Source organism: Biomphalaria glabrata, chromosome 16, assembly GCF_947242115.1.
Source record: "Biomphalaria glabrata chromosome 16, xgBioGlab47.1, whole genome shotgun sequence".
Classification (NCBI taxonomy): domain Eukaryota; kingdom Metazoa; phylum Mollusca; class Gastropoda; family Planorbidae; genus Biomphalaria; species Biomphalaria glabrata.
Genome location: NC_074726.1, coordinates 20,940,764 through 20,961,488, shown reverse-complemented (window position 1 = coordinate 20,961,488; position 20,725 = coordinate 20,940,764). Strand labels below are relative to the sequence as shown.

The following is a 20,725-nucleotide window of genomic DNA, read 5'->3' as shown; positions in this document are numbered from 1 at the left end:
TGCCCTGGACTCGACTAAGAACAATAAATCACCCGGTCCGTATGGATTAACCTTTGAACTCTACAAAACTTTCTTCCCCTTGCTGGGTCCTCTCTTACTGCGACTATATAGCGACGCCATTAAACTGGGACAATTTCCTCCAAATTTTAACGAAGCATACATCACACTATAAGCCCATTTCACTTCTCAACACAGACTATAAACTTCTCACAAAAATGATTTTTCTAAGAATGAAACCACTCATAAACCAACTTATCGGACATGACCAGTACTGTTGTATCCCGGACAGAAACAAAGACGGCATGACGCATTTTTTACGGGATTTTATCATGTACAGTAAGGATAAAAACCTCAATGTGTCTCTTTTATCTGTAGATCAAGAAAAAGCCTTTGACCGAGTAAGCCATAGCTTCTTGTTCAATGTGCTTGAGAAATTTAAAATAAGTTCCCTGTTAATCAGATATATAAAGCTTGTTTATACCAATGCAACAAGTAGATTGATAATTAATCATTCTCTCAGTAGGAGTATCCTCATACAAAGGTCTGTCAGACAGGGCTGTCCTTTATCCCCCTTCTTGTATATCATTTGCTTGGAACCCTTCTTGGAATCTGTAAGATCTGACCCCTCTATTATTGGGATAAATATACCGGGTCGTTCCTTCTCAACTATCAAAGTCAAAGCCAATGCGGATGATACATCCTTTTTTCCACCTTCAGAGCAAGATATCGAGAATATACTAAAGAAATTTACACTTTTCGGAAAAGCTAGTGGTTCAAAGATAAATATAAATAAATCCTCCGTAATGGGACTAGGGAAATGGAAATTCAAAGAGAATTGCGCTTTCAAAATTGTAGATAAAATCAAGATTTGTGGTAATTCTTTGTTCTATTGTAAAGAACAGTGGGAGAATATTTTTGTCAAAGCCTCACACTTGATTAAACTGTATCAGCACACAGGTTCTACAATATTTGGTAGAGCTGTATTGATAAATAGTTTGGTCATTCCAATGATTGTCTATTTAGCTAACATTACAGAGCCACCTCCTAACTTCTTAAACAAGCTGAACCAGTTAATTAGAAGCTTTATATTTAAAAACACTATTAGGAGCACTAAGCACACTACACTCATTCAAGACAAACAGGATGGGGGGATAAATTTGCAAGATGTTAAAAAAAAATACATTCACTAAGGCTAAAATTTGTAGGTCAAGTAGTTAGGAACCCAACAAACTTTCCCTTGACAATTTACTATTATGGTTTAAGATTAAGTAGCCTTCTTCCAATACACAATGATACTCCTTACTATTTTGGTACAGTTACTCATCCATTTTACAGATCTATTTCAAGAATTTTACCTGGTAATGAACATTTAATACACAACAAAACTAAAGAATCATACACAACACTTAAAAAGCTGTTACATGAAAGCCTAGTGAATAGGATTAAGTGGGGGAGAGTTCTTGGGGGGTGACAGAATTCAAGGACACATTCATAAACCTACACAGCAAACATATCCCACCAAAAGCTAGAGAGATAAGTTATAGACTTATCTTTGGGATGACCCCTATGGTTACAAAACGGGCAAATGACCGTGAATGTAAATTATGCCATCTTAAAAATGCTGATAATGAGAAACATATGTATTCGGAATGTCCATTATTCCTTAAAGTTAAAAGTACTGTAAGGGACTTATTAGAAGCAAACTGTGGCAACTATGTAAATGTTAACTTGTCTATTGTTTTAAACAAGCTGCCAAAACTAAAAAATAAAATGTTACATAACTTTAACTTGATTGTTGTTTCCGAATACAGGAATCTTGTTTGGGCTAGCTGGCTTAAAGCTCTACATAATAATAAGGTGTTTGATCCTAATCACCTAGAATTGACATTTAGGAAAATAATGGATTTTAGGGTAGAGAATTATCTAGTTTGATTTTCATATACTTGTACAATACTCAGGTAGTAGTCCAGAAATGGGGTGTTGGGGGTCAGGGATATTTGATATTGTGTAGATTGTTCTGGGGTAGAGGATACTTGTATCATTTTTCTGTCTCTAGTGGTTTCAATGGTTAGGTAGTATGTCTTTGATATTAAATAATATTTCTATTACTATTATTATATTCTTAGGTTAATCACTTTTCAATTGTTTATGATTTAATACTTGTGAATTATGAGAACTTACAAATAAAAACCTATAAAAAAAAAAAAACACTAAAGAGGCAAGAGGGCCCATAAAAGAGGCACATAAAGCCCTAAAAAAGAGGCAAAGAAAAGAGGCCAAGGCCCAAGGATTCCTATGATGATAAAGCTAAAATTGAATAGCGCAAATTCTGAGGTTTCCTTTTTTTTTAAAAAAATATCTTTTTTTTTCTTTTTTTTTTTGAGGATTTGAATAAGAGATTGACCCTTTACAAAACAATTAGATCAATTAGATACTCATTATAAGACATCAGTCAAGCCAGGTTCACATCTAACTTCACATTCACTTTCACCTATCCTTTGGTCTGCTGGACCGTTGGGGCACCACACAAGATAAGTCAACCTTCTTTATCCATTCTTATCTGTCATTGGTCTTTGATAAAATTTAATTCAAGTGTTCTTTCTGAAAATATTGATACCTGCCTTTTTACCTGCATGGGTTTTGGGGGCCGATTTTGAGTTTGTGTTTCCACACAAACTGTCTTTGTAACCTTGTTTGTTTTTTGTTGGTTAATGCAGAGATTGCAACATAGATTTAAAAAGAAGAAAAACCGAAGCAATAATAAAACTGGATTAGACATAAGAAGAGTAAAACGGAATACAAACTGAAACTAAACAATAATAAAACTGAAATAAAACGGAATACAAACTGAAACTAAAAGATAATAAAACTGAAATAAAATGGAATCCAAACTGAAACTAAACAATAATAAAACTGAAATAAAATGGAATACAAACTGAAACTAAACAATAATAAAACTGAAATAAAACGGAATACAAACTGAAATAACAAAATATCAAGATAGAAAATGTAAGCGAAATAGAAATAAGCAATGTAAAATAAAATTAAAAAAAAACAAAACTTAATTACGTATTGAACCGAAGACGGATCTACTTTGACCCTACTAGTGTTTGGGATTCGATACAATAATAAAACGTAACTTTGACTTCTGGACCTCATTCAGCTTTTTGTGTTGACGAAGCCAAAAGATAGCCCTATCAGTAGTATCATTCATCATGAGGCTTTCACTAAACACTGACTGGTTGGTTGTTTTTTTTTTAAATCCCTGCCGGTTATCAGAAGCCTGCATGTCCCCATTGTCCAGTCATCTCATATTCAGATGACCTTTCCCGCTGACCACGGGTCGTCATTCCCACGTCACATAGCAATCAATATTCGAGGGTTGATTATCTGGGTCAGTGGGTCTCAGGCGATTAGATTACGTGATGTTGTGTATCTCTTGTAGAACTAAGAAACTTGCCTTGAGTGACGCTGCTGCTGGGAGTGTTTTCATTTCAAACAGATCGATCCAATCAACCCATCGCATCCCGACACCACGTTTGTAGGACACACACTCACGAAAATTGACACACACACAAACACACGTTTGTTGTTATTTTAACATTGAGACATAATTTAACCATAACAATAGCTCCTATGTTCAGCTTATATTACAGGGAATATGGGGGTGAGACCGGGGAGGGGGAACTTGTTAGCCTAGAAATGGGTTAGGCTTTTAGTGTGTGCATTGCAAGACCAAATCCTAATGTGTTGCAGCTTTGATCTAGGAGTCTGGATAACATAAGCCCATACTGTTTTCTGTAAAATAGTTGACATCAAAACAAGTAACATTACTTTACTGGCCCTTTCTATCTAACGTGGCGTTAAATAATGACTAGGAGATAAAGAGCACTTGCCTGGTTTGTCAATCAAGTCACTAAATGCATGGAGTATGTATGAGCTTTTCCTGATTTTGCGTAATGTTTTTCCAAAGCGGAATTCTAAATATCATTTTAAAAATACAACAAAATAATATTTTTTCTCAGTATCGAAATAAAGACGCAGCCTTAATGTAACTTAACTTGCCCATAGATATAATAGTTCTTAGAGTAACGGTATGACTTCTTGTTTGGTAGTTTATAAGGTATCTCACGTGCAACAAAATATTTTCTTTGTCCGACACATGATCCTTGTTGGCCATTAGCATATCTCTTCTTTGTCCTACACTTGATCTTTGTTTACCCTTGACATATCTCTTTTTTGCCCTACGCATGACTTTTGTTTTTCGTCAACATAACCTTTAACCTTTGCTTATCTTAACCTTTTATGTCCTGAACATACCATGTCTCCTACATAATGTATTACATAACCTTTGACCACCAATGGCATTAACTTCGCTGCGATTTGCTACTTATAATACCTTTGGACGCAACAAACCTCAACATATCATATATTGCCCTCAACATTACATTTCTTTGCACTCAACATTACATTTCTTTGCCCTCAACATTCATGGGCGTAGCCAGGGGGGGGGGTTGGGGTTCAAACCCCCCCCCCCCCCCGAAATGAAATTCCCACCCGAAGGGGGGGGGGGTATCGGAATTTAGTGACTGATTTTTTGCTTTGATTTTGTTTATTTCAGGTGAGATTTTAATACTAAACCATCACTTGCCCCAGCACAACCAAAGGGGTTTTGAGTTTAAAACCCCATACCAGGGGGGTTTTAATTTAAAACCCCCTACCAGGGGATTTTGAATTTAAAACCCCCTACCAGGGGGGTTCGAGTTTAAAACCCCTACCAGAGGGGTTTGAGTTTTAAAACCCCTATCTGTTTTTTTTTTTGCAGTTAACTCCCCCTCTTCTATAAAACAAAACAAAAAAAAAATGCAAACGAAAATCCCCTAATTCCAAGAGCACAGTTAAGGAAGATTTTGATTTTAAAACCCCCTATAAAATTTACGATAAACCCCCTCTTCAACATAAAAAAAAGCTAATTACGCACTCAAAATGTTATGAGCGTAGCTAAATGGGTTTTGACTCAGTTTTGAGTTTAAATCCCACTTCAGCGGGGTTTGAAGGTAAAAAATACCTCTTAAATAATAAAAACAAAGCAAATTATACACTCAGAATGTTATGAGTGTAGTCAAAGAGGTTTTGAGTTTAAACTCCCCTCCAGTGGAGTTTGAAGCTAAAAAGTACCTCTTTAATATAAATAAAAGCAAATTACTCACTCTAAAATCTATGAGCGTAGCCTAAGGGGTTTTGAGTTTAACCCCCCCGCCAGGTAGCCAAAGGGGTTTTGAGTTTAAACCCCCCGCCAGGAGGGTTTGAGGCTAGCAAATACATCTTCAGTGTAAGAAAAAAAGCAAATTACGCACTCAAAATGCTATGAACGTTGCCAAAAGGGGTTTTGAGTTTAAACCCCCATTCAGAGTGGTTTGATGCTAAAAATACCTTTTCAATATAAAAAAAAAGCAAATTACTCACTAAAATTATTTGAGAGTAGCCAATCCAATCGGGGGTTTTGAGTTTAAACCCCTCTTCTGCAGATGGCTTTTTTTTAAAGTTTAAAACCCCTCCAGATGGTTTTGAGTTTAAGATCCCCCTACAGAGCATTTTGAGGTGGAAAACCCCCAACAGATTATTTTGACGATAAAACTTCTCTTTTCGATATAAAATCTAAAGCAAACTACTGTCACTTAATTCCAAGATCGTATTCAAGAGAGGTTACACATTTTTACCAGTGGCAGGGCTCCATTAATAAACTGCAGTGAATAGACATCTGCCGAAATTGAAAAACACTAAATGTGGCTCAACGAAGATGGCTAAGACAGATTTTAGGAGTCAGTCATAGAGATCGGGTCTAAATCAAGGAAATCCTATGCCGAACTGGGAGTCGACCCCTTAGTAAGATTGTGAGAGAGCGACGCATGAGGTTTGCGGGACATGTTCTCCGACCAAATGAATTACGCATAAGAAGAGTTGCAATGATATCCTAGTACAACTTGGCGCCACTCATTCATTGAGGTCCTCATGGCAGGTGGGAAGAGGCTTCAGACATTACCAGTGACAGATTTTTATGGAAACAGCTTGACGGCAAATGCGCCGAACGGCGCGGGAGGGTCTAAGTCAGTAAGAATAGCAAATTAAGTTTTTGAAATAAAAATTTAATTTTTAATAGCAGGAAAATGCAGTGTAGATACCTCAGAATATGCATTTTGTTGGCTTTCAATGCCAGAAATAGTGCTTGGCGGCGGGGCTCCGCCCCGCGCTGGGGGAGCTCCTAGCGCTCTCCAGTAATCTAGTAATGTCGGGGAGTCTACAATTTTATGGAAACAGCTTGAAGGCAAATGCGCTGAACGGCGCAGGAGGATCTAAGTCAGTAAGAATAGCAAATTAGGTTTTTGAAATAGAACTTTTTAATAGCAGGAAAATGCACTGTAGATACCTCAGAATATGTATTTTGTTGGCTTTCAATATCAGAAATAATGCTTGGCGGCGGGGCTTCGCCCCGCGATGGGGGAGCTCCTAGCGCTCCCCCAGACCCCATTGCTAATAATAGTGGGGAATCTACTATTTTTCCACTAACTCATGGAAGAACCTATTCTAGGGCACAATAAACGTCTTCCGAAAGAATCAGCAAGTCTGGGGCAGTCAAACAGAATATGAGGCACGGTTTCCTCAAAATTTGGCTATAGCCGCGAGAAATATGAGCCAACAGGGCAGTGGCCTGTCCTGCACTGTGCTATAATAGCTTGCTCAGGCCTGAACAGCCTCCACCACGTGGAAGTGCGGTCAGGGCGCCTCGTGCGCTCCCAGACTCCACGGGCTTTTTGGGACTTGTCCCAGCACTCAAATCACTTTTCCATTTCTGTTTTTTGTATTATAGCCAGGGCTTGATGAAAGCTTACAGCCTGTTCAGTGGGTGGAATTTGCCCTCCCTGGTGGGCCAAAGAGTCTGCGATTGTGTTGCCAGTCACACCTATGTGACTCGGTACCAGGGGCGGACTGGCTATATGGGCAAACGGGCAAATGCCCAGTGGGCCCGTACCAATTGGGCCGGTCTGGTCGCGACCAAAGAAAAAAAAAATTAACGCAGACAACTTAAAAAAAATTGACAGCAGCAAGACACAAGGCCCGAACACGTTTTCTTGTTTTTTTTTTAAATTCTTATTACAATTAATTTTGTTTGAAATTCATCAAGAATATCATCAAAAAAAAAAATACACTATACACTATATGTGTTATCATTTGCAAAACGTTAGACCGTACTTTCCGCAATGCACGAGCGGCATGGACTGCTTTGATGTCTTCGAGGTTGCGTTGGGCCTAATCATTTTGCTGGTCGGCATGGACCTTTGATGGCACTCCCATTTTGTTTTGCTCCTTCTCTCCTCCGTCTTTTAATGGTTCCAATGAAATTTAACCAAAAAGAGGGATGAGAGAGGTTAAGTTAGAAAACAGTGCTATAAAGCAGCAAAAAAAAAAACAAAAAAAAACGCGAAAATTAGAAATTAACTTTAACACATACACACAGCCGCGAAATTGCAAACCACCCTACTTATTCACATCTCAATAGGGGTATAAAAAAGCTATTCTTTCTGCGATTTGATAAGAAAAAGTAAGTTTCTTTTTGTTTATTTTTAATAACATAGATCTAAAAATACTACACTTAATTAAAATATTTAATAAAAAAAATAAATCTATATCTAAATCAATTTTTATACAATTATAATGGCAAATTTATGCTTAGTAAAAATAATAAGGCTAGTCTTCGAGTCCGAAGATTAGTGAGGAATGCAGTATTTCCCTTAACTGCGCAGCCCCAGCTCAGACCAACATATTTTGACACATCCAGGGCAAACATAACCATTGTCCGCAGGTGGTCGATTTAGATTTTACATTCCCCTTCTACGTTTGTCCTCGGCAGCAGATTTTCTTCTGCTCTCAAATGTGTATCCCGCGGCCTTCGTGAGTGACCTCCAGCTGTCTCGTTCTGAGGCCGCATTCAACCAGGTGCTCTCTTCTACGCCAGCCAAGGAAAGTTGACGCCTAAGCTGGTCTTTGAATCGTTTCAGTGGGACGCCTCTGTTACATCGACCACCTTTTAGCTCACCAAAAAAGACTGCCTTTGGCATACGTTCGTCTCCCATACGGGATACGCGGCCTACCCAGCGTAACTGTCGGACCAAAAGAAGTCCCTCTATACTGTCCATACCGGCGTTCGCAGAGGACATCGCTGTTTGTAGTGCGGTCTTGCCACCGTATGTCCATGATAGAGCGCTAGCATCTTTGGTAGAAGCGCTCAAGAAGTCTTAGATGTTTCCTGTATAGTGTCCATGTCTCAGAGCCATACAGAAGGGTTGAGAGAACCACCATCTGGTTTTTGTAGGCATGCGGAGCGATCTGTTCTGCCAAACTCTCGCCTGAACAAAAGCGCTACTAGCCCTGGCCAGACGGTTATCAACTTCCCTTGAAAGTGAGGCGTCATTTGACACTATACTACATAGATATGTGAAGTGGTCTACCACATTAAGGGGCTGTCCGTTTACGGTGAGCCTTGGGGCTGAGTATGTTTTATTGGGTGACTTCTGGAACATGACTTCTGTTTTCCCGAGGTTTATACATAGACATAAAGAGGCGGCAGCGTATGCAAATTCGTTTATCGCGTTCTGGAGGTCTTGTTAATTGTGAGCTAGCAGGGCGCAATCATCGGCATAGAGTAGCTCCGTTATGACCATCTCCTTTGTTTTTGTATGGGATAGTAGACGTCGAAGATTGAACATATTGCCGTCAGAACGAAACCGGATATAGATGCCTTCGTGCAATCGCTGCCTCATTTGACCCAGCATTACGCCAAAGAAGATAGCGAATAGAGTAGGAACAAGTACACAGCCCTGCTTCACACCATTTTCTATTGGGAAGTGATAAGAAAGGGCACCATTGTGTCTGATCTGGCCTCTTTGACCCACGTGAAGCTGCTTGAGAATGGAAAGGAACGTAGGTGGGCATCCCAGCCTAGCTAAAATCCTCCACAAACCATGTGTCGAAAGCCTTGGTGAGGTCCACAAAGGCAGCGTATAGGTTTAAGTTCTGCTCTTTGCATTTTTCTTGTAATTGTCGCAGAACAAATATCATGTCAGATGTACCTCTACCGGCTCTGAAACCACATTGGCTTTCAGATAAGACCTCGTCCACTAAAGAGTGGGTTAGTCGGTCGAGCAACTTAGTATGAAGTCATTAATGATGAAAATTATTACAATAATTACAATAATTTATATAGCGCTGTCACATCCGATATTTAATGAAAGGAGTTTTATATTTTCAATAATGGGTCATGGTATATTCCTATACAAATGGCGTTTTTTGAGAATGTACTAGGAGGAAGCAAGAGCTTTTCACATTAAGTAAGTGCCTCTCTAACCATTCTACTTTCTCTTGTCTTTTAATGGAATGGGTTGCCTGAGTCAGCCAGGAAAACCAATGATTTAGTATATTTTAAGTCACAGATCAACATACATGACTAGATTGACAAATGAAATAAGTAAGACGTAACAATTTTATTTTTTGAAGAAACGTCTGTAATCTGTAAGTAATACCAAAAAGCTTCAAACTCATTAGGCTGCTATTGTATTGTTTATAGTTTTTATAAATAGAATACATTATGTAATCCTACGAATGCATACATCCAGTTTTCGATGCATTATCAAACTTTATATATTTTGTAGAGAATTAGGCTTACACCTATAATATAACAGATGGGCGTAGCCGGGAGGGGAGGGTCTTCAAACCATCACTTGCCTCAGACCTCATTGTCTGAAAAGGAAATTTTACTTACTGCCCAGTGCAGCCAACTTAAGCAAACTACAGTCACCAAATTTCATGAACGTAGCCAAAAGGGGTTTTGTGGTTTCCCTTCCCCCTCCAGTACAAAAACTAAAGCATTTTACCATTTTCTACCAGTCGCTGGACTCCATTGAATAGCAGATTTGGTTTTTGAATTTTTTTAGCGCAAGAGTAGCAGGCTAATTGCACTGTAGATACCTCAGAATATGCATTTTTAAAGCTTAAAATAACGGAAATAATTCTTTGTTCCGGGGCTTCGCCCCGGACCCCACTAGGAGGAGCTCACAGCGCTCCCCCGGACTTCCTAGCTGCCCTTTGGCGGTGTGTACTGTCTTTCCACTAATTATAGGAAGAGAGTATTCTAGGCTAGAAAAAAAAGTTTGAAAGAATGAAAGATCCGAATGAAGGTTAATTACACACACACACATATATATGTGTATATAAATTGCGGAGTGGGATAAAAATCCCCCCCCCCCAACCGAAAATATATGACATGCCATTTGTGGGCCGGTTTATATGGTAATGCCCGGGCCGATTTTGATACCCAGTCCGCCCCTGCTTGGTACCCACTGCATTATTACAGGGGTGCCATAGCGTTTTTTAATGTTATGTGAAGCCATGATGACAGTGTTGACAGTGTAGTACAGATTTTGAGTCAGTGACCGCAACAATCTGTGTTGCCCTCAAATGTCCCTCGCCGAGTTGAGAGTCAATGACTTTTAAGGCCTCACAGACTGCCATGGTCTCCGCATCAAAACTGCATTAATGCCATTAAGATAACATTTCTTTGTACTTAACATAACAATGTTTTGGCCCTCTACATAACATTTCAATGCCCTTAGATACAATGTGTGTGCATGTGACATAAACATATTTTGGCTATTAAGAAGACATTCCTTTTGACCTTCGCGTTACCCTTGTATCCCTTCACATAACTTTTGTCACACACAATATGTGACCTCTGTCAAGCTGAACTTAACTTGTGTCATGCTGTACATAAACTGTCTCGCCTTCTGTAAGACCTGTCTTGTCTTTCAATTTGTCATAACACCTAACCAGCTTAGCCGTTAGGCCTTTACAGAGCCTCAATCCTCAACTTTAGTTGTTGTTGTTTTTTTTTACAAACATTTTTTTCCTGTGGTGACATTTTCTGGAATGTCTATGTGATACTTTAAGAAGCATTGGTTTTTAAAGCCAAAAAAAACAAAAAACTTGTAGTTTAGTGCCAAGATTATTGAGACTCCACAAACTTTTCTCCACCACAATGCTCATAGCAATCAATTCAGGACGACTCCCTCGTGTATACGTAGAAACTTTAAAGAAATGGTTATCGTAATTTTGTCTTTATATGGCGGTAAAGCGGTAAAGCGCTTGGCTTCCAAACCGAGGTCCCAGGTTCAAATACTGGTAACGACTGGGATTTTCAACTTTGGGATATTTGTGCACCTTTAATGGGTACCTGACATATGTTGGGGGAAAATAAAGGCGGCTGGTCGTTGTACTGGCCACAAGACATCCTCGTTCACCGTGGGCCACAAGACATCCTCGTTCGCCGTGGGCCACAAAAAAAAAAAAAATCCTTTACATCGTCTGCCCTATAGATCGCAAGGTCTGAAACTGAAACTTTTTACTTCCTGTCCTTATATAGCTTTTCAAAATGTAAACAAATTAACGAATCCATTATTTTCAAACTAAAAGTTCACCCTCATAGTGAGCTAACTTGCCATTAATTTGACCTTTCTTTTTTTATTGACCACCCCTCCTTCTTTTCAGCATGGTGGCCGAGTGATAAACTGCTTGGGTTATGGATGATGAGTTGAAATCTCATTAGAGAATAAGATTTGGAGTTACGCTATTTTTAACCAAAATGGTTTTATAACATGTTACATATTTGTTTTGAATTGATTAGAAGTAAAAACATGAGTAAAAGTAGAGAATAGTGACATTGGTAAGCTTTAGAGAATTCTATAGTTCAAATGAACTGCTCCTTTGTTTTCTGATCTCTACTGAAGATTTTCATATTAATGACTATACATGGTACTGTGTTCTAATGATTATTCACAATACTATGTTCGTTGTTAAAATGTTGATTTTTTTTATTGATCTTTAATTGCTAAAAACAAAAGTACTGCTAACAGTAAAGCTTGTCTCTGAGTCGGAAGATTACGGAGGAATGCAGTATTTCACGTGGATACGCAGTCCTAGCTGTGACCTACATATTTTGCCACAGCCAGCACAGACATAACTGTTGTCTGACTGTGGTCTGTTTAGGTTCTCTTTCCGCCGTCTACGTCTGTCCTCGGCTGTAGATTTCTTTTAGATCTCAAAGGTCTATTTCTTTATTCTTTACACCAAATACACCAAAAAGCGTGTTATTTATGGATTGCCTCCATATTATGAAAATTTCCAAGAAAGTTTGTCTTTTAAAAGTGTATTATTGAACGTGTACCTTGTTCGGGCCTCTTGAAGTAGGAGGCTTTGAAAGATGGATCAACATTCTAAGACAACATTCTAAGATGATATTCTAAGACAACATTCTAAGATGATATTCTAATAGTTCCAGTTTTAATCTTCCTGAAGATATATTTTTTTTTCTACCTTGCCTAGTCCGTAGGCGAACAAATATATGCGTTGATCGTGTTCAGGTAGCGTGTTAAGTTTTAATAAGAATTATTTTTTAGATTTTCATGCATGGCGTAAAAACTATAAATAGCTAGGTTTTTTTTTTTTTTTTTTTTTTTTGGGGGGGGGGGGTTTATCCTGTGTACAAAATAAAGTGTCGATAAGTTTTTATTTAATTAAAGGTGTAGGATAATTTTTATCCACTTTTTAGCACGGCAGATTCAAATGTTCAGTTAAATTAGTTTACAGCACAAAATAATTTCAATATCATGGAAACATTAGACTTTCGCTTTGAAACTTATTTAAAAACCAATGGGCAACAGCGATAATAACCGACTTCCACGCATTAAGGTATTGATAAATTATAGCTAAATTTTTTTTATTTTTTTTTTTGAGTTGGCAAAAGTAAAATTAAATTTAACGTCCTTGACATTTGTATAGTAATCGTGAAAATCTCCAGTAGTGGATGAGAGCTTGACCAGTTTGGTTTGTCTCTCATAAGTGTCCATACAAGAAAACTAACCTGGCTTAGGATTTTGTTACAACGTGGGTTCATTTTTATTTCACCGTAGTTGTTTGAAAAATCTGGCAAGCATACCTTGTTACGTCACTTCATTCAGCCAAATGGCAACAAAATATCAAATAAATTTCAAAGAGTAACAGCTCACTTTGTAACTTCCTATCTAAGGGACACTACTCGTCTTTCTTGGACTTTCCCCTAGCGGCCTGTAAACCTGGCGTGATCTTAACGACTTTACCTCATATGTGTGCTAATTAACGTCGCCTTCACTCGTCAGTTGATGGGATATTAATGAGTTTGTTCTTTAGTTAATTTATGTCTCCACTGAGCGCGTTTTTGTCGTTTGTCTGGTGGCTGAGCAGTGCTGTTCTAGGTTTGCAAGACCCTGATACCGTAGGCGTATACACCTCAGTGGTTACAGATTCATCTTTAGCTAACTTCTTTTTTCACAGGTTTTCACATCATCAGTATACCAAATGTTTTCACATCACCAGTATACCAAAGGTTTTCACATCCCCAGTATACCAAAGGTTTTCACATCCCCAGTTTACCAAATGTTTTCACATCACCAGTATACCAAATGTTTTCACATCCCCAGTATACCAAATGTTTTAACATCCCCAGTATACCAAATGTTTTCAAATCCCCAAGTATGCCAAATGTTTTCACATTCCCAGTATACCAAATGTTTTCACATCCCCAGTATACCAAATGTTTTCACATCACCAGTATACCAAATGTTTTCCCGGAATTCACATTCAAATAAGTTTTTATCCTTCATAATTTTACCGAATTCCAGCCTAAAATAACCTAAGTTATACATTACATAATCTTAAATCATAAATTATATTTTTTTTTACTTACGAACATTTTCACAAAAAAAATTACTTGTACTGAAAATGTTCATTTACAAGTTAAAATTCAAATATAACAAGCCTTTTGTTGTATCTGGTTTTTGTAATATGGAAACATTGATAAAACGAAGAATTTTAATAAACCAAATATTACATTTTTATGCAAATTTCTAAAACTGCCAAAACAAATTCCTAAGCTGTATTGCTTGTAGCACCAATTAATTTGTAGCATTTAGTTAGCACCAGGAACTAGTACACTCCTCATTAATCTTCGGTCCCGTAGACATGCCTTAATATTATTATTATTTCAATACTCTCTCAGAATTTCCATCTTTTCATTTTCTTGCGTTTTTTTTACGACGTTTATATCAACTCACTTTGTCTCTTCGGTACAATTTATTTCTCTCACACCAATTCTCGGTTCAATTTAAAATTTTCAATATATTTTATTGTACATAAAAACGTGAATCATTTACACAAATTAACAATTAGTTTATTAATTATTGGTAACTATTTATTTTGTATTGCATCGAATAAAGGAAATAGATGCTAGTTATTGAGAGATGTGGCTGTATATGTGGATTTATTTCACTAATTACGCTTTGTATACGGTTTTTCTCCCAATTTTAAAGAATCGGAAAATACATACTATCCATAGTTAGATTTTTGAGACGTTTTGGCACAAAATTAAATGTAATATTCGTTAAAAGAGTAATTTGAAACAATGCTTTGGCTTTCATTTGATTCTCATAAAAAATCTGGTACAACCTAAAATCGATTTTTTTCGACCATTCAGCAAGGAAATTAATTTTTATATAACTCAGAATATAGATTTTAAAGAAACATTTAGCTTTAATATGCTATCATATAAAATTGGGAATAACACATTATCAATAATGAGTTTTTCAAGACCTTTTTACCAAAAAAATAAAATATGAGAAAAGCAATATCAAGCGAGCGATTGAAGCAATCATTTAGTGTTCATATATTTTTTATTGAAAATGACTAACATTCTGTTATCGACTGAGATTTATCTACGTCTTTTGGTAAGAACATAGCATGTAGTTATAAGTAAGAAGAGCGATTCCAAGCCATCGTTTGGCTTTAATGTGTTTTTCACTCTCAAAATCTGGAACAACCTGTTGTCAATATTGAGATTTTTAAATTAGATTACATTTAATTTTTTTTTCCAATCCGATTTCTAATAGATTTTTGTGTGTGTATTATAAGCATGACAGGCGAACAGACTGACAGACAAAACACACAAAAGTAATAGCGGCTTTTACATTTACGTGGTCGCTAAAAATAATACAATTATTTAAGACTTTCCAGCGGAACGCCACTGCATGAAACTCGTTTATACATATAAGTCGATTTTTTTAAATGTACACAACATTTACATACAAAGTGCATTTTTAGCTTTTATAAACAGAAATAAATGTTTTCTGTTCAGTTTTAGTAGCTCTTTTATAAAAAAAACACAATTAACATTCATATTTAATGTTTAAGATTTCTTATTACATTTTACAAATTTATATCCATACAATTTACACACAAAAAAATCTGTCTTTGTTAACATTAGATTTATTTTTTCTAAAATTAGTGTATGTTTATGAAAAAATAGCTTGCATAATCAATTTTAAAATCAAAACAGGTTTACTTTGGGAAAAAATGAGCCGTTCCACAATATGGGATTTTCAATAATTTTTCTTTTCCCCTTTCGTGGGCCTCTATAAATCAAAATTTTAAGCCTAAAAGAAAAGAAAGAATTCTACTTTTAATAATGGACTATTTTTTTTTCTTGGCGGAAGGACTCGGGTGTAAAGAAATGTTTCTTGTTGCATCTGAATATTTCATCGTCAAGTGTCTGCTGGGAAATGGCGCTGCTCCTGTTGGTGTTTGTAATCAATAACCTTGCCCTGCTGACAGGCCGTGTGTTTGCGTTAGTGTGTGTGAGAGAGAGAGAGAGAGAGAGAGAGAGAGAGAGAGAGAGAGGCGGGAAGGAAGTTGGCAAATATATGAAACGGCTGAAAAGACTCTGGCTTTGTCTACAAGGGGACGGGGAGGGTCCATATTTTTTCCTTCCTTTGCTCAATATTCTTATGATTGAAAATGGATTTCTGTGAGAGATCTAGGATGAGATATTACATTATTAAGATCTAATATCTAGGTCTAAAGCTAATAATAAAAAGTTGCCGGAACAGACCTTGAGGCATGCATTTGGAGGGAAATAGAGAAACAAAAATGAAGCAGTAATTGGGAAAACAAGTAAAATATATATATATATATATATATATATATATATATATATATATATATATATATATATATATATATATATATATATATATATATATATATATATATATATATATATATATATTTAAATATATATATATATATTTAAATATCTATGGGGAATAACTCCGCAGAAGTTCTTTCCTTATATATCAAACAACATAATTAATTACCAATAATTAATTGGTAATTCGTTAATTTAATTGTTTAAATTGATTCATGTTTTGTAAGGTGCAATAAATAATTGTTTAAAGTTTCAACTTGATCCGAGAATCGGTGTGGGAGAAATTGCTTGTACAAACTTTTACTAGAAAGAAGCAAAAATAGACAAACAGAGTTGATATAAGCTTTGTAATTTAAAAAAACAAAAACAATTATACATACAATTTATGGTTTTAAAATGAGGCCTTTATCTCTATTGATTCATGCAAAGAAGGGACAATTACACAGATAGGAGGACAATTTTATTAAAGGAAATTTTAAGCTTTTGTCTGTGTTGGGACTTAACCATCAAAACACAGTCGAAGTTCATTGTATTTTCTTTTGTGTGTGTGTGAGCAAATTTGCAAACAGAAGAAATAAACGTCTCGAGCTGTTGGGAGTTTTTCGTGATATACAGGACTACACTCTCTGTCTCGCTCTCTGTTTCGCTCTCTGTTTCGCTCTCTGTCGCTCTCTGTCTCGCTCTCTGTCTCGCTCTCTGTCGCTCTCTGTCTCTCTCTCTGTCTCGCTCTCTGTCTCGCTCTCTGTCGCTCTCTGTCTCTCTCTCTGTCTCGCTCTCTGTCTCGCTCTCTGTCTCGCTCTCTGTCGCTGTCTCTTTCTCTCTGTATTTTTTTTTCTCTCTCTCTGTCTTTCTCCCACTCGCCTGCTCTTTCTCCCACTCGCTTGCTCTCTCCGGGACCTTCGACGAATTTTATCTTAGGAGAAAAATGTATATTTTTAGACCTGTCAATATTGTCAAATTTATTTACTTTAATAATTATTAAATTTAATTAATTAATTACCTGTAATAATTAATTAATAAGTTAAATTTTTGATTGGTTCATTTGTTTCAACTTGATCCAAGAATGGAAAGTGGGAGAAATAACGTGTACAAAAATTGTACCGGACAGACAGACTGACATAGTTAATGGTTAATAAAAGCTTGTAAAAACGATATACGTTGGAATTTGAGTTTATGTTGTCTGTCGTGTCCAAATGTAGCGAATGGAAAGAAAGCTGTATTATCTCTATATAACTGCTGTAGTTGCTCAACTCTTGTTCAATTCTATGCTTTCTTTTCCTCGACAGGAACTTGTGGCGAATACAGCCCAGCAGAGAAACTGGAGGGGGATAGCTATAGCCTTGCTGGTCATCTTGATCGTGTGTGCCCTCATAGTTACAGCTGTCATTATAGCAACACCTAGTAAGTACACTCATCACAGCTACACCAAAAAGTACACTCATCACAGCTACACCAAGTAAGTACTCTCATCACAGCTACACATAGTAAGTACATTCATCACAGCTACACCAAGTAAGTACACTCATCACAGCTACACCAAGTAAGTACACTCATCACAGCTACACCAAGTAAGTACTCTCATCACAGCTACACCAAGTAAGTACACTCATCACAGCTACACCAAGTAAGTACTCTCATCACAGCTACACCAAGTAAGTACTCTCATCACAGCTACACCAAGTAAGTACACTCATCACAGCTACACCAAGTAAGTACAAGCCAAGCCAAGACAAGCCAAGTTCAAGCGCACTTAGCCTCTCGACCACGATTTCCACCTATAACACGAGATGAAACTCAGAGAATTAAGCGTTATGTCTATTTGTCATCTTGTATAGCAGGTTGTTAGAGATTATAAGCGTGTTAGTGCAGTCAAGTTTTGTGGTCAGTCAAGTTTTGTAGTCAGTCAAGTTTTGTGGTCAGTCAAGTTTTGTGGTCAGTCAAGTTTTCTAGTCTATCAAGTTTTGTGGTCAGTCAAGTTTTGTGGTCAGTCAAGTTTTATGGTCAGTCAAGTTTTGTGGTCAGTCAAGTTTGTGGTCAGTCAAGTTTTGTGGTCAGTCAAGTTTTCTGGTCAATCACGTTTTGTGGTCAGTCAGGTTTTGTGGTCAGTCAAGTTTTGTGGTCAGTCAAGTTTTCTGGTCAATCATGTTTTGTGGTCAGTCAGGTTTTGTGGTCAGTCAAGTTTTGTGGTCAGTCAAGTTTTCTGGTCAATCAAGTTAGCTAGTCAGTCCTAGATGTACTAATTAACATCCTTTTAAGGCAGATCTCAAATACTGCCCTTGAATTACTAGCTCGTTGGTCACACTGGGAAAACTCTAGTTTGAACGTTATAATTTTTCAAAGTAAAATAAATGTAAATTTGGCTAGATACTTACAAATCTATCTAGGTCTAGAGCCAACAAAGCGTGGTCATCCGTATTACCGTAATTATGCGGTGACAGTAAATTTAAAGTTGTTTCTATTTTATTGATGTTTTTAAGCGTTGTTTATATTTTTACGTAAATCTAATATAGATTACATCTAGATTCTAGATCTAGATCTAGAAGTAGATCTAGACTACATCTTAGGAGTTCTAAAACGGAACTTTGGGTCTAATGTTAGATTTAGATGTCCATAAAAAGAAACATACCATACTTCCCCGTTGGTCGATTAAAAAAATTCCGACGTTCAACTTCAATGCAATGACTTTGTCACGGGTTCGATGCCCGAATTAAATCAACTAGTGTTGTTTTTTTTATTATTATTTTTCTTTTATTCTTTTATTCTATTTGAAGTTTAATGATGAAGGTTTTGTCTTTTTAAAAAATATATTTTAAAAATATTTTCTTGTTTGTTCTTGTTTCCTCTAGAAAAGAAAACAGAAAATCTAGGTGAAAAATTTACATTTGAGGATTATATTCATCTAGAGTTACGGCCACAAAGCATAGCACCACAATGGGTTTCAGGTAATTGTCTTGTATAATTAGCAAATTAGCTAATTTAATGTTCAACAAAGGAAAGAAAATGCCTATATCTATACAAATTAATGGGGAAAAAAGGGGGAAGGACTCGTTTTATTGATCTAGAATTAAATCTTTAATTCTTATTTGACTTTAAAAGGGAGAGTAATGAAACGGAATAATCAGTCATTTTTATTGTCCCTTTTTATTCCATTACAACGTTAGATTTTAGTGTAATAGTTTCCCTTGATAAGCCATTTTTTTGTTAAATTGACTACTGTAACTTGTACATGTTATACGCGTTTGTCTTGCAAATCCTTTTTAAAATTATTAATTAAAAAGAAGAGTGTGGGGTACCTGGGGAAGAGAGATATATTTTAGTAAAATAAGGGAGGTGATAATTAACAAAATCTGCCCCAGTATATAATCAATTTTTATATAGAAACTCTTTTGATGTAGAAAGGGTTTCGGAAATCTGGACTTTATCATTATCTCCTCTTTACCCGACCTCAGTCTCGTTTATTCTTATCTCTCTATCACTCCCACCCTCTTTTATCCTGAGATTGTTTCTATTTGAAACCTAATTCTATACTAAGACATTCTATGAAGACCAATTTTAGAAGACAGTTTCTCTTTTAAGAATGCTTTTACTCCATTTCAATGACTATGTGTATGTCTATATTTCAGGGTCCAATTTATTCATCTATGCCACGTACGAAAACTCTATACGGATGTACAACTGTTCCTCGAACTCCTCCATAGAGATCATGGATAACAGCACATTTGTAAGAACATAAACTAGATTAGTCTTTACTTAATGCAGTTATCGTTAACTAAAACGGAAAAGAAAATGTCAGCAGTTTTAAATTAAACAATGGAAACGAGGAAAATCTGACAAATGTAATTTAATTAAGAAAATAAAATGGTAATCTGAAACAAAAAGCAAAAGAAATTTAAAAAAAAAATAGGTTTAATTTTTGAACAGCACTAAACTAGCACAGATGTAGAAATTAAGTTGAAAATAAAAATAAGAAAGGAACTGTGATATCGTAATTGTGGTACATTTTATAATCGAATGATTTTCAATCGCATAGTTTGTTTTCTTTTAACTTGTTAATGAAGTTTGTTGATGATGAGGTTTGTTGATGATGAAGTTTGTTGATGATGAAGTTTGTTGATGATGAAGTTTGTTGATGATGAAGTTTGTTGATGACGAGGTTTGTTGATGATGAAGTTTGTTGATGACGAGGTTTGTTGATGATGAAGTTTGTTGATGATGAAGTTTGTTGATGACGAGGTTTGTTGATGATGAAGTTTGTTGATGATGAAGTTTGTTGATGATGAAGTTTGTTCATGATGAAGTTTGTTCATGATGAAGTTTGTTCATGATGAAGTTTGTTCATGATGAAATGTGTTGATGATGAAATGTGTTGATGAACTTTGTTGATGATGAAATGTGTTGATGAACTTTGTTGATGATGAAATGTGTTGATGAACTTTGTTGATGATGAAATGTGTTGATGATGAACTTTGTTGATGATGAACTTTGTTGATGATGCGGCTTCCACTGCTCTCAAAGACTAGGTACGCAAATAATTATTTTACAGAAATAAAAAAAAAAGAAAATATTGTAAAAACCTTTTAAAATATTAAATGTCAAAATAAA

General features: G+C 36.3%; 1 protein-coding gene across 9 annotated transcripts in view; it reads left to right on the top strand.

The window, feature by feature from the left end:
• Positions 1–20,725, top strand: part of LOC106078874 (dipeptidyl peptidase 4-like) — a 172,797-nt gene that overhangs the window by 126,232 nt on the left and 25,840 nt on the right. For all 9 annotated transcript variants that reach the window (XM_056013698.1, XM_056013702.1, XM_056013701.1 and 6 more), the window contains 3 exons: positions 17,410–17,524; positions 18,970–19,065; positions 19,747–19,844. In XM_056013698.1, coding sequence (XP_055869673.1) covers positions 17,410–17,524; positions 18,970–19,065; positions 19,747–19,844 — 309 coding nt within the window. The remainder of the gene's footprint in view (positions 1–17,409; positions 17,525–18,969; positions 19,066–19,746; positions 19,845–20,725) is intronic.